Source organism: Phyllopteryx taeniolatus, chromosome 21, assembly GCF_024500385.1.
Source record: "Phyllopteryx taeniolatus isolate TA_2022b chromosome 21, UOR_Ptae_1.2, whole genome shotgun sequence".
NCBI lineage: Eukaryota > Metazoa > Chordata > Actinopteri > Syngnathiformes > Syngnathidae > Phyllopteryx > Phyllopteryx taeniolatus.
This window is the reverse complement of record NC_084522.1, coordinates 1,020,071-1,033,135: the sequence shown is the minus strand read 5'-3', so window position 1 is coordinate 1,033,135 and position 13,065 is coordinate 1,020,071. Positions and strand designations below refer to the sequence as shown.

The 13,065-nt window shown below is 47.4% G+C and overlaps 1 protein-coding gene and 1 long non-coding RNA gene across 6 annotated transcripts in view; one reads left to right on the top strand and one right to left on the bottom strand.

The window, feature by feature from the left end:
* The window catches only part of LOC133471197 (POU domain, class 2, transcription factor 2-like), a 59,832-nt gene extending 51,409 nt beyond the window's left edge, over nt 1-8,423 (top strand). For 4 of the 5 annotated variants that reach the window (XM_061760500.1, XM_061760501.1, XM_061760503.1 and 1 more), the window contains 3 exons: nt 1,468-1,597; nt 1,743-1,816; nt 2,661-5,005. In XM_061760500.1, the coding sequence (XP_061616484.1) occupies nt 1,468-1,597; nt 1,743-1,816; nt 2,661-2,980 (524 nt within the window). In that variant the 3' untranslated portion in view covers nt 2,981-5,005. Of the gene's footprint in view, nt 1-1,467; nt 1,598-1,742; nt 1,817-2,660; nt 5,006-7,826 lie in introns of those variants that run through there. The other variant, XM_061760504.1, reaches the window with a different exon arrangement.
* On the bottom strand, nt 301-1,604 carry LOC133471198 (uncharacterized). The gene is made up of 2 exons (XR_009786152.1): nt 1,381-1,604; nt 301-1,116 (listed from the first exon to the last, which is right to left on the bottom strand). It is a non-coding gene; the product is annotated as an uncharacterized LOC133471198 (long non-coding RNA).
* Nucleotides 8,424-13,065: the final 4,642 nt, after the last annotated feature.

Sequence of the window (13,065 nt, the reverse complement as noted above, 5' to 3'; positions counted from 1 at the left end):
GAGCAGCAGTAGGTTTCATTTGCAAGTCCGAAGTCAAGTCATTTTCTCACTTGAAGGACCGAAGACGTCAATTGCAGATGAATCGCGGACGTAACGGCCCCGTCATATCGCTCGTTACAAACGACGTTGCCGGGTACGAAGCGAGATCCGGTCGGCTGTGGCCAGGCCATACCAGTACAATATGTACAATATGTTGTATGATACCAAACTATATTTGTACCAGTGGCTGAGAAGCAAAGCATGGAGAGTCTCTGTCACAGAAATGCGTGAGTTCAGTGCAGTCAAGGAATTAGGCTACCATTGCCAACATATCAAGTCTCTCTTTTATTACTCAACTGGGGGGTTGGGACCGAGCCAGACCCCAAATAGCCAAAATCTGCAAATAATTGATTCTGATTTTGGGGGGAGAAAAACATGAATAAGCAGGAGTCAGGTTAAAAAAAAAAATGTCAATATTGTGTATAAGATCATTTCAGTGATGTGTATGAGGTCGTGTCAAGAGGCCATCCCAAATGATGTCCCTACCGTTGCCTCGTAGCAATCTGCTTCTTTTGTGACAATTGCACCATGTTTTTGTGGTTCAACAAAAAATAACAGAGTCCAGTACATGTGGAGCCTCAACACGTAATTTTCCGATAAGACCGTTTTTTTCCGTTGCCGCGAGTCGGTATGTTTGCGAGGGTCCATCGCCAGATACGCCGGTGTGAGTCGCAGACTGTCATTTTTTTCCGCCATTGTCCAGTTTAGTCGTGTTGCGCCGCGTCTCCTGCATGCCAAGTCCCAAGTCCAGTCGTGATTTTCGTGAGTTGGACCGAGCGAGTCCCGAGTCCTCAAATGGGCAACAGGAGTCTGACTCGGTCAAGTCACGTGACTGGAGGCGAGCGGTAATCCACGTTTGCGCCTTATTATTAAAGCTGCGCCCGCAGGAGTCCGTCAGCAAGATGAAAAATGCGATTGTGTCTTTGTGTGGCCGGACGAAACGCTGAGCAGGACAACGACTTCTCGGAGCGTGAGTCAACAACGATCGTGTTGTGAGCCACGCGGAAGACGACGCTTTGCTGATTTCCACCGTGTGGCACGGCGCCGCTTCCCTGCAATCAGGCGGCACGTGACAGGCTGCAAAAAAACATTTTGCTTTAGTCGACGCGACACAACAACAGCAACGACAATGCCGTGTCTATTTCCTGGAGCCCAACAACAGGACACAACATGTCTCACGTGACGTGCCCACGTCTATGTCTTGGAACACAACATGTCCATGTCCATCTGCTAGAGACCAACAACATAAGTACGCGTCTGTTTCCGGAAACCCAACAATACGCGTGAAGGTCTATTTCCTAGAATACATGTTCATATCTGTTCCCCGACGTTAGACAATACCCGCGTTGATTTCCTCGAACTCGACATATTGCGTAACGTCTCCGCATGTCGTCCTAATGGCTCTTCTTCTGGATGCCCGCCTCCTAGCTGCCACTTTGTCGCCGTCGCCCGTCAGCTCCGTGGCAGCGGGGTCCACTTCCTCTTCTTTAACTCCACCCCCTCACAGCACAGCGAGCCCCGCCCCTCCCGGTCTGGGGGCTCACGGGCTCAACGCCGGGTGAGTCCACCGCACAGAGTTGCTCGCAAACATGCGACGCTCGTGTCGTTAATCGCACATCGGACTGACAGCGCAGCAAAAAGAAGAAGTTCAATAACAATCATTTCAGGTTTTGCACAATTCAACTGTTTTTCTCTCGTTTTAGGAACACGCTGATGGGAGTAAGCACAGGAATGAACCAGGCGTTCATGGGCAGCAATGCACTGGCTACCATGCAAGGTGGGGTTCTTTTTTTGAAGTCAATCAGATGCCGACATTTCAAATGCAAAAGCAGACATCTCCGTTTTGGGGGGAATTGACTAAAACTTTAAAAAGGTCTTTCAAAGATTGGTTTGAGGACATTTTGTCGCAAAACCAGACCACTCAGAGAAAATAATAAAAATGTTCACAAAACTTTAAAATCCCACTAAAAGGGAACAATTCCTAAAAAAAAAAAAAAAAAAAAAGTCTTCAAGCTGTTCATGGCCGTTTAAAACAAAAGACGTACATGTCTATTTAAAACAACATAACTTTGCCTTACCAAAGTATGCTAGCTTAATGCTAACACACAATGCAAAACGCAATAGAAGGGCTAATGAAAGTAGCATTGATGTCACCGTTGTGATCAACATTGAAACATGTTTGGAGAGGCAGTATCAGGAATATATGAGCCACTTAGTTTTGACCTTCAGTATCGCACTGCCCCCTGGTGGCCGAGATGTTGAATGGACTCGTCCATGTATGGAAATCCCTTTGGAAGGATGTCAGAAAGTGGAAGACAGACTTGAAGTGACCTCCTGCAGGGAACGCGAGATGGAGGCATGATGCGGAGGCTGTCTCGCGTGCTAGCGTTGGTCAGCACGTAGCGAGTGCTCCATTTCGATGATTTGTTTTTGAAGCAATTAAGATCAGCTCGTAGTTGAGTTGTCCTTTTTTTTCTTATCACTGTTCATAATTCTCGTGAACGTTGACTCAACTTTTGACTTCTTTCTTTCTGTCCGTCCTTCTTCCTTCTTCCCTTGACGACATTCCTTCCCTTCTTCCTTTTGCCTCCTTCCTTGTTCCCTTCTGGCCCCCCCATCAGCGCTGGCAGCGAGCGGCGGTCAGCTGTCAATCGTGGAGGCGGGAGCGGGTCACATGATTCTGGGCGGCGGGCCCGGCGGGGTGCCGCCCTCGCTGCGCCCCTCGCTCTTCCTCAACCGCCCGGCGCTCCTGCCCGTGGTGACGGGCTCCATCTCCATGGCGGCGGCGTCCCCGCCCTTCGCGCGGTCGCCTCCCACCGGCGCCGCCCGCCTCCCGGGCCCGCCCTCCTGCCCCGACGACTCCCCCTGCTCCAGCCCCGCCTCGTTCTGTTCCTTCGGCGAGGCCTCGCCGCCGCCCCTGGGCGGGACCAGGGCCGAGTGACGGCCTATCGGGGGAGAGGGGCGGGGACGGAAGCTTTAGAAACGTCGCCTTTCGACAGAAGCCATCGCTTGTCCTCCCGAGCCAAAAAAGTGTACCCAAAGGACGAGGAGGGTCGGCGAGGCGGCGGAGAAGCGACTCAAAACCAAAAAAAAAAACCACAAAAAAAACACATGGAGCTGAGGAGTGTAGGGAAGGAGACCAAGTGCATGATGGGAGGCGACCGCCACAACACCAAAAACCAAAATCTACAAATACCAAAAACTCAAAACCAAATAGAAAAGACAACAAAAAAAACGGAGAGAAAAGCTTTAGACGTTTGCATTCCGATCCATCCGGGATCGCGTTTCCGATACGCCTCGACGCCATTTTCACGCATTCCCATTTCACTCAGGACGATTTCAATCCATTTTCATTTTTCCGTTGACTCGCCGCAGCGTGACGGTCACGTGCGACCGCTCTACCTCGCCAACGCGCCGCTTCTTTTCACCACAGGGCGGGCGGGCCTTCACGCCGAGTTTCCGACTTCGCCGAATGCCGCCAAATGCTGCGGGGCGTGACGGGGTCCTCGACCTGCGAATTAGTAGGAAAAAAATAACTTTCCCGAACAAAGCAGGACACAAAATGAATGAATCGATCGCAACAAAAATGTCCAAGGACCGCATGACGTTACCGATTTCCTAAATCCTGCCTTTGTTCTCAAGAATCAAGTTTCTTTTTAGGGCTCATTGCCTGCCGGCCGTTGGCGAAGCCCGCTTCCGCGTATTGCCGGCAGCCATTTTCGAGCATTTTGACTGATCTTTCGAGACCCGCGGAATATTTTGCATCAAAGCTTCCAAAAGAAAGAGCGGACTCTGTTTGTTTGGAGCTTTGTCCATTCTTGAGTAATCATCGTGAGCGACGCTGACTCAGCACATTTAACATCAGCGACGTTGTTCGGCTTTCACTCCATGATCCGCGTCATCTTTTCTCGCGACGGCGCCGCACACTTCCCGCTCCCCGCCGCAACGGAGGTGCCTAAACTTGTCCGACTCCCGACGCGTCAACCTCGCCGTCGGCGTGACGAGTCGGGGATCTGTTCGTCATGACGACGGTTTACAAACTTGAATTTCACAGACAAGCCGTTGAAAACGTACTTGACAGATAGAAACGTCGGTGGTGGTAAACGGTCGGATTCCGGTTCATCGCAAATGAGTTTCGAAGGTCTTCGCGGGCACCCGCTTGACAAAAATCGAACCGTCGTCCGGGCGAGGAAAAACTCCAGACTGTTCGAGCGTCCGAGGGAAGCCGAGCGGCAACAAAACACAGCAAAAAAGCAACATTTGAAATGAGCGGAAAAGTCCACCCGCCCGCCCCGATGGGGTGCGTTGATCAAACGCACGCTTGTTCTTATATGCTTGCCTTATATTTGCTGTGCCAAACGCCCCCGAAAACAACAACAAAACATCTCTCAGTCTATCAGGAAGTTCATCGTCTTCGTCTTCATCACCAGCAGCAGGAAGCGCAAAGTTTGCTCAAACCAAAGTTTTCACGCCAGGGCGCGCCCGACGGGCAAACGCCGGCCGGCCCCCTTTTCATTGATTGATTTATTATTTATTCCTTGACAATGGCTTCCATACCTCACCATCATCATCATCATCATCTTCATCATCTCCCAGCTGACCGTCACTCTCGGATACCAAAGTCTGGCCTGTGGCAGCCGCGGTCGCACCTGAGACCGCAAACACACACGCACACACTGACGGAAGAAGAGGAGGAGGAGGAGGAGGTGAAGCACTGCCCTGCCCTCCATCCTTTCCTCCCTCCCTCCTTCCTTCATTTTGCCTCCAAAGATCTTCGCATCAAAGGACCAAACGGGAACGAGAACATGAGGAAGAGGAGGTGCTGCAGGTGGTTCAAGAGGGGGAGGAGGAAGAGGAGGAGGAGGAGGAGGAGGAGGCGCACTGGGAGCAGGAAGAGCCCAAAAAAAAAAGAAAAAGCAGCAGCAAACAGTCAACCCAAAAAGAAGAAGCAAAAGTGCGTGACTGACCCCCCCCCCGAAACCAAAAAGGAACAAAGAGGATAGCAGGGGGGCTCATATGCGTGTGTATGGCTGGGATGTTCTCCACGTGGACCCCCTTGCCCTCCCTTGCCCTCCCTTGCCCCCCCTTGACCCCCTTTTCCTGGGCTTTGATGTTTCCTTCCTGGACTCGGAGTGACTCTCAAGAAAAAGGTCCATTTTTCTTTGCTTTGTTGATGATGAGGAAGATGACGTACGGGATTTGTCTCATTACGTATGCGACGGGGGGGGGGGGCAAGGCGATACAGGGGGCTTGTGATGTATTTTCATATTTTTTGCTTGTCATTTTTTTTTCCTGACTGATTTGTGGAGAAAAGTGAGAAGTTGTCGCTTGCCACAAAAAAAAAAAAAAAAAAAGATGACAAAAATGTCAAATGTGAAGAATGACAAAAAAAAAAAAAAAAAAATGCCAAATGCCAAACAAACCAAAAGTTTTTCAACGTAGAAGCCAACCAAATAGAACAAACCAAACACACACACCAACTGCAAGATTGGATGCGTGTGCGTGCATGCATGCGTGCGTGCGCGTGTGTCATCTTCCTTCACGCTAACAATAATTTTTACCGAGTACTAATAACATGTACGAGCTCGTGGTCATTGTCTTCATCACTGTGCTTTGATTTTAATTTTTTTTTTTTTTACATTCTATTTAATTATGTCATTAACAGTGCTTATATATCATTTCATAGTTATGATAATAATTGATCATTTCCCTACTGGCAGAACATTTCTCATATTTTACATTTATTGGGAGTAATAGTAAAACTAGAATAATAATCACAGTGTTGATGATGATGATGATGATGATGATGATGATTGTCGGGGCGGAATGTTCTTGCCGGTTCTCGTAGAAGGAAAAGTACATTTAAGAACCAAAAAGCTTTACACAAAAAACGAGTTGTATTTATTGTACAAAATGTCCCTTTGTACCTTATTAATTTATGTATTTATTTGGTGTATTTATTGTTCTCTTTCAAAGGCCTTCTGATTTTCCAGCGCTTGTTCGGAAGCTTTTTTTGCATTCAGACAGAATCTTTTGAGGATTTAGTAGGAAATTGTACAAAAAAAAGAAAACACAAAGACGGCGGACGTGCCAAACCAAATGAGATTTGCTTTGGTCTCCGAAATGCAAATTGCTTCCCAAAAAAAAAAGGTTTTCATTCCAGTTGAGGATTTTGTACAAAATCACTGTGAACTTTCAAGTCCAGTGTCAGAATGTCACTTTGAACTTTCTTGACCTCACCATTTAGTCGCATTTGGTACAAAACGCGAGATCAATTCGCAGAGAAATGTAGTAAATTGTGAAAGTAATATTTTTTAGCAAGATGTGAGCATTTTCCCCAAAAAAACTGATCCCACTGCAAACATTGATATTGTCTACACCAAATAAGCTCAGTCAGAAAAAAAAGCATATTTCTTAAAAATGTCTTTTTTTGGTTTTTTTTTTCAACTTGAATTTTTGTACAAAATCCTCCTAAATTGCACCGCGAAGATTCAAATCAAATGCCTGAAATTCAGTCGCTAGGAACTTTCTTGACTTCGCAATTTAGTCGAATTTGGTACAAAAACTCGACATGAATTAGTCGAAGAATTGTGCAGAAAACGTTTTTTTTTGGGGGGGGGTAAGACTGCTGTCTTGTGATATGTGAGAATGTAGTAGGAACCACAAACATTGCATAACAGCATCGCGGCTACGTTCAAAATGTCCTTTTTCCCAACTTGCGTTTTTGTACCAAATCCTGAATTGCGACCGGATGAACATTTCGACTTGTCCTTTTCGCGGCGCCTTTTTTTTCGCCCCGTTTCGTCGACTTTGGTGCATGGAAAAGCTTTGCGACGTCCTCGGGCGACGTTTACCTCGCGTTCTCTCGCTTGTCAAAACCAAACCAAACGTTTGCGTGTTAACGACGAGCGTCAACTCAGGAGCAGAATTCAACGACCAAAATTTGAAAACTCCGCAGTCGCGAAACCTTCAGAATGCGTTCACGTTAGCCGAAGGTTTTGTTTCGTTTGTTTTGTTTGTCGGGGGTGGGTGGGTGGGGGGGGGGGGGATGTTTTTCAGCGTTTACTCTTACAAACGTCACTCGGTTCGCTTTGAATATTTTTGCAGCTTCAATCCAAAGTTCGACGAGAAGACAGCAAAGATTTTACTGCTAAAGGAGAAAAAAAACCTCAATAGTCAAAACCAAAGAACTCCACTCCATCTTTTGTTTCTTGTAATGTAGATTCCTGCCTTTCTATTTATGATGATGATGATGATGATGATGATTATTATTCATGATGACGATGATGTAACAAAGGCCATTCTGGAAGCGTCTTGATCTTTTCTCGTCGACGACGAATGTGTTGTTGCTTTTTTTGAAACCCCGGATGTTGTTCTGTCTGAGTTTCTGCGGCGTCCCTGAACGCATCGCCTGGTGTGTGCCTGTTGTTTCCGGGGGGGGCGCTTCCAAGCAAACCTGTAAGTGTTAGGAATAAAGTGCGGATTTAGACCAAAGACCTCATGTGCCCACTGTTTCTGTTTGTTCATTTAGGAGGATGCTAAGCTAACGATGCTAATCCGCGAGAATGGTCGGCAAGCTAAAATACGAAAGAAACTGCGACGTCGGAGCGACCTGATTGGATGTCGAGTTTGGGCTCGGTTCTTGTCAGAAGCTATCGATGTTTTGTGCAGATATTTTGTTGGGGTCTCGATTGGTCATTGCAAATATTGCAATGCTAACACACTGAGGCCATGCTCGTCATGCTAACTTCACCCCTTGTCTTTTCTGTCCTGCTAATCCTCATTAGGGTAACAAGATTCCCGAAACAAGCATTCACACTTTGCCGACACGTTTCTGGAATGTGTGAGCAAGCTGAGCAAAAACAGGATTGGAACCTTCAACCTTTTGACTGCGAGGCAGACATAATAACCACTATTGCCGTGCCGCTCAAGTCCAAACATCTGACGCCGATGTTGGTCTCGGCCTGGAAGTGTCAGATGCTCAGGGTCTTGTCAACCGTGGCCTCCTCGTACGCGCATGTGAGCGAATGCGTGTTTGTCTGTGCGCTCACTTTGTTTACTTTGGAGCACTTTGGTGAAAGAATTCTGCCGGTGTTGGGTGGTCCCGCAGGGCTCCGTTCTGGGTGGCCCGCACTTGTGTGTTTGCGTGTGCGTGCGCAGGCACACGCGGGCTCTCAGCACACAAACACGCACAAAATGAAGCTTTTCATTCAGCAGGTGTCAAGCTGAGCTCAGCGACATTCTCACACACGAGTCATTATTCAGTCACTTTATTAGTTCATATCTACGACTTAAATAAATAATACAAACGTATGCTTATTTTAGTCATCTGTATTATTATGAGATAGAATTTTTACTTTCAGTAATCATTTTAAAAATATCCACATTTTATAGTGAGTCTGTCATATTGACTTTGTTTGTTTCAACATTAAAACATTGAAGATCATTCATCAAATCTCCATACAATTCTTTATAACTAATATAAAATAAAAATAATTTAAAGTATGAAAACTCATGGTAATTTAGGTAATGTATTTTTTTATTTGATCAAAAAAGTCAACATTTCAAAAACGTTTTAGCATTGTTTTCTTATAATGAAATTTATTATTTTTTTAAATATTTTTTTTTTTTACCAATTCAGTATTATTCCTTTTTTATGAATGTAAAAATTGTATGATTATTTATTATATATTCATGAACAAAGTATTTTCAAAAATAATTCAAATGAATGTATTTTAAATGAACTTTTCAGTATTTTCGTCTTGATTTAGCTTCATATTATAGTGTTCAACATCTTAGTCGTTACGTTTCCTCATAAAATCCTTCATAAATTCTATTTTCTTAAGATGATTTACTGGAAATATGTGCAAGCTGTTGAAATGCTGTCGGCGTCCACCAGGGGGCGCGCCTGCACCTCCAAACCACGTTGGCGCCTTGAGCCAGATGGCGGGAAGTGGGCGGCCAACTTTGGCTTTTTCGTGACACTTTTGTCGTATTGTTGCTGTTTTTTAAAAAAAACAAAATCTCACTTCTAAGTGTACTCGTCGGCTAAATATATTTATTTTCATCCGGTTCCGTTGAGAAGTGTGTGTGTGTGTTGCAAGTTGTGACGTCACGCGCGTTCATGCCGTGCAAGGGGATTGCTGCGGCATGCGGTGATGCAGCCTGCTTCCTTCCCTCCTTTTGTTCTCCTCTTCTTCTTCTCTCTCCCTCTCCGCCTTCTTTTTCTCCGCCATTGAGCTGTCTTCTTCTCTTCCTTAATCTTCCATCCTTCCTCTTCTCCTTCTCTTCTGGATTTGTCATCTTCCCCTTCGGCATCTTGTTCTCTCCTCGTCTTTCATATCCTCCCTTTCCTTCTCTCCCTTCAACTCCTTGTCCTCCTTTCCTCTTTTTGTTTTCTCCCTTCTTTCATTTCCTTCACCTCTTCCTTCGTGTCCTCCTCCTCCTCATTCCCATCTCTTCCTCCTCCTTTTGTATCATTCTCCTCCCCTCTGCTCCCCCTAATTCTTGTTCTCCTGTTGCTTCTCGTCTTTCTTCTCCTTTATCTTGTCAGCCTCCCTTCATCTGCTCCTTCTTGCTCTCTCTCCCTCCTGCCTCCCTTTTCCCTCCTCGCCGTCCTCCTTGCGGCGGGACGGCGGGCTGCAGATTGACGAGCCTGCTGTGATGTCTGTTGCCATCGCAGCCAAAAACAAGAGGCCGACTAGACACACACACACACACGCGCACCCGCGCGCACACACAGCCGAAGCAACGCAAACACAAGGCGGGCCAAGTCACAGCCCACCCGAGCCCACCCCCGCTCCACCCTCTTGCACACACACGCACGCGTGCTCGCTGCAGCCAACGATTGCAACCACAACTAAAGTCTTCAGTTTGTCCAAACTTGAAAGTAGAAAGTGTGGAAACAAGTGAAATTTGCTGCGTGTGCGCGAGCGCGTGTTTGAGAGCCCATCCCCGACATCCCATCAACCTCGCCGAAACAAGTGCACGCGCGCACAAGAAGCGGCTCGCCGCAATTCTTCTCCGCACGCCGACGCTCGCAATCTCTTCCTGTTTGACCTTCCAATTATTAGAAATGATTGCAATTAGTTTAACCCAATCACGGTGTCTCTGTTAATAGGTCACCCGTTGATAGGCAGACTTCGTAAGACGCAATCTTCAATTTCTCTGTTTATATGGAGACAAGGCTAGCTGTTAGCCAGTTAGCTAGCTGCATTGCTACCCTTTGAACACACAAGATAATATTTGACCTTGGAACGCTTTCATCTTTATAATTTGGGAGTTTTTTTTTTAATGGCAGATTCACTTATCTGGTTGTCATCCATTTTTGGTACCGCTTCTCCTCACGAGGATCGCGGGCGTGCCGGCGCCCATCCCATATCTCTTCGCGCGAGAGGCCGGGCGACACCCTGAACCGGTCGTCAGCCAATCGCAGGGCACGCAGAAACAAACAACCATTTGCGATCCTCGGGCAATTTCGAGTCCCCAATGAACCTACCGCGCGTGTTTTTGGGATGTGGGAGGAAAGCGGAGTGCCCGGAGAAAAGCCACGTTGGCACGGGGAGAACATGCAAACTCCACACAGGCGGGGCCGGGATTTGAACCCCGCTCCTCAGAACTGTGAGGCGGACGCTCTAACCGGTCGCTATCTGGTCCTATTGTCTGAATTGTGCGTATTTGTCATTAGGTCCACATATTGTCACGTTTTCACCAGGCTGTACACACATAATGCATTTTTATGATGTATTTCTTATACCTCATTGTGTTTTGCGCTCTCAAATATGGCTATGATATCTCAATGACACCGCTACACTCCAGGCTAACTTGTAATTTCCAAATTCATCTTCCAAACGCGGCGGCATCGGCTAGCTAGTTAGCGAGGACATTTGTTAGCGCTTTCTGGTTGACTCGGGAGGTCGTTTGTGGCGTGTGCGGGTCACGTGACGTCCGGCGGTGGACGCCAGCTCGCCATCGCAACAGAAAAAATAAACAAACCTTTTTGATCACAAAGGACCCTTTCACTACACCCCCCCCCCCCCCCCCGACACATACTCCCCCATTTTCTCCCCCCTCCCCCGTTCCACTTGGCCTTGCTGTTACCCCCCCTCATATGCCCCCCCCCCCCATGTCATCTGATCATGTGACCTGACAAGAGACAGACAAGGGGGCTCCTTCTTCACAAACATGTCATCAACGAGGGGGGGGGGGGGAACCGTCGGGGGAGGGCCCGGAGGACGTCATGGGCCATCAGAAGCACAAAACTTTCGCCTGCAGGCCAGCTAACAACATCGACTGTTGTGTGTGTGTGCGTAAAGGTGTGTGTATGTGTCTGAGTCAAAGTGTGTGTGTGTCTCGGCGTCTCCATGCAAATGGCGGGGGGCGGGGGGCGGGGGGCAAAGCCCATTACAGTGTTACTCGGCACCGCTTGGGCGTGGCACCGTTTACCCTCAGGCCCGATTTAAAAAGGCAATAAAAAACACGAAGACACAGGCGTTACATAGGACCGGGCGATATCGCCCTAAAACCGAAATCTCAGGTTTTGTTCTTTGCGTTGCACGCCGCTTATTTCGCCGTTTGCGGCTGGAATTTTGTCTTTGGACAAGCGTCCTGCGAATGATGGCGTCGTAAAAACCACGCGCTCCCGCGTCCCGATGTCGCTGCTCGCAGCAATCACGGCGGCAGTCGACACGTATGCCGCGCCTCGACCCCCCGCCGGGCTTTTGCGGCCGACGCTTTCACATGCGGAGCGACGCGCAGACACGCGGCTTGACCCCCCTTGAACCTTTTGTTCAAAAACTGCTTTTCACACAAAAAAGTGTGATGCATTTTTTTCTGTCATTTGTAATGAAGGTCTTTTGTGTTTTGTTGAAAAATAAGTTGTTCAATTGATTGCACGGGCGGCGGAGCGGATATCGGGAGGCTACGAATGGCTCGCCTGAGGTTTTCATTTGAACGTTATGCTTACAAATGCTTAGCGACTGGACTCGTTTAACGGCATTTCTCTGAGGCGTCACTATTTCAACATGAAATAGCTTTCAGTCGTTCAGCTACTTTCGTGGTCACGGCGATAGCAAAGTAGCGTTCGCAGACGCTACGTTTCCCCCGGCAGTTGCAAACATTGAATGCAACGTCACGTTGCGTAGCTTATGTCGAGTCCGGCAGCGAAATTTCCGCCGCAGATTGTGAACATGGAGAAAATATGGCAAAGGTGGCTCCGTGTCGGCAATTCGCACGGACGAAATACTTCGGCAAACTAATAGTTCGTCTCGAGACCGTTCGGTGCACTTCTGCGTTCCAGTTGTCGGTACTTCGAATATAATCGAAAATATCGATATAGATACTATATATATATTTTTTTTTACAGTGCCATAAAGCAACAATTGTCAGGGACAGGTGGTCTTTTACGTGTTTTACATGTTCGAAAGAAGGCTTAGACAAATAATCGCGTCGCTCCCGTACTGAACCGTATCGTATCGTTCCACCCTTAAAGATATTGTTTTTAAATCGAATCGTAACCTGTGTTTCTGGATATGGATCAATTCGGCCCCGTGCCAGACATTGCCAACACTAGCGTCGGCGCGGACGAGACGGCGTCGTCATGGCGCCCGCTTCAAATCTCCCCGACTAAAAGCAAATATTTTCAAATTTGCATGCTGCTTTTTTTGGTATCGTGCCGATTGTGATCATTTCCAGAACTCTGCCGAGTTTCCTGTCGATCGAGTTTTACTCGCAACAGACAATTTGATTCAATATTGACACAAACACAATTGGCTTTTTTTTAAACGACATTCTGCTTTCGATGCCCTGGGAACCCCAAAAGTGTGGATGTTATTTGAAATTGTCTTGCTGCTCATGTTTGGACAGAAAGTTTCACGGTCGCTTCACGGCTGTGAAGTTTTCGTCCTTTTAAGGGAAAAGGAGGTGCACCGAGCACGCCGCGACTTGTTTGTGTTAATTTTCGAGGACGAAGCGGAAAATGGATGAGGAGCAAAAGGGGGTGAGAAGCGGGAGGCCAGGAAGAAGAGG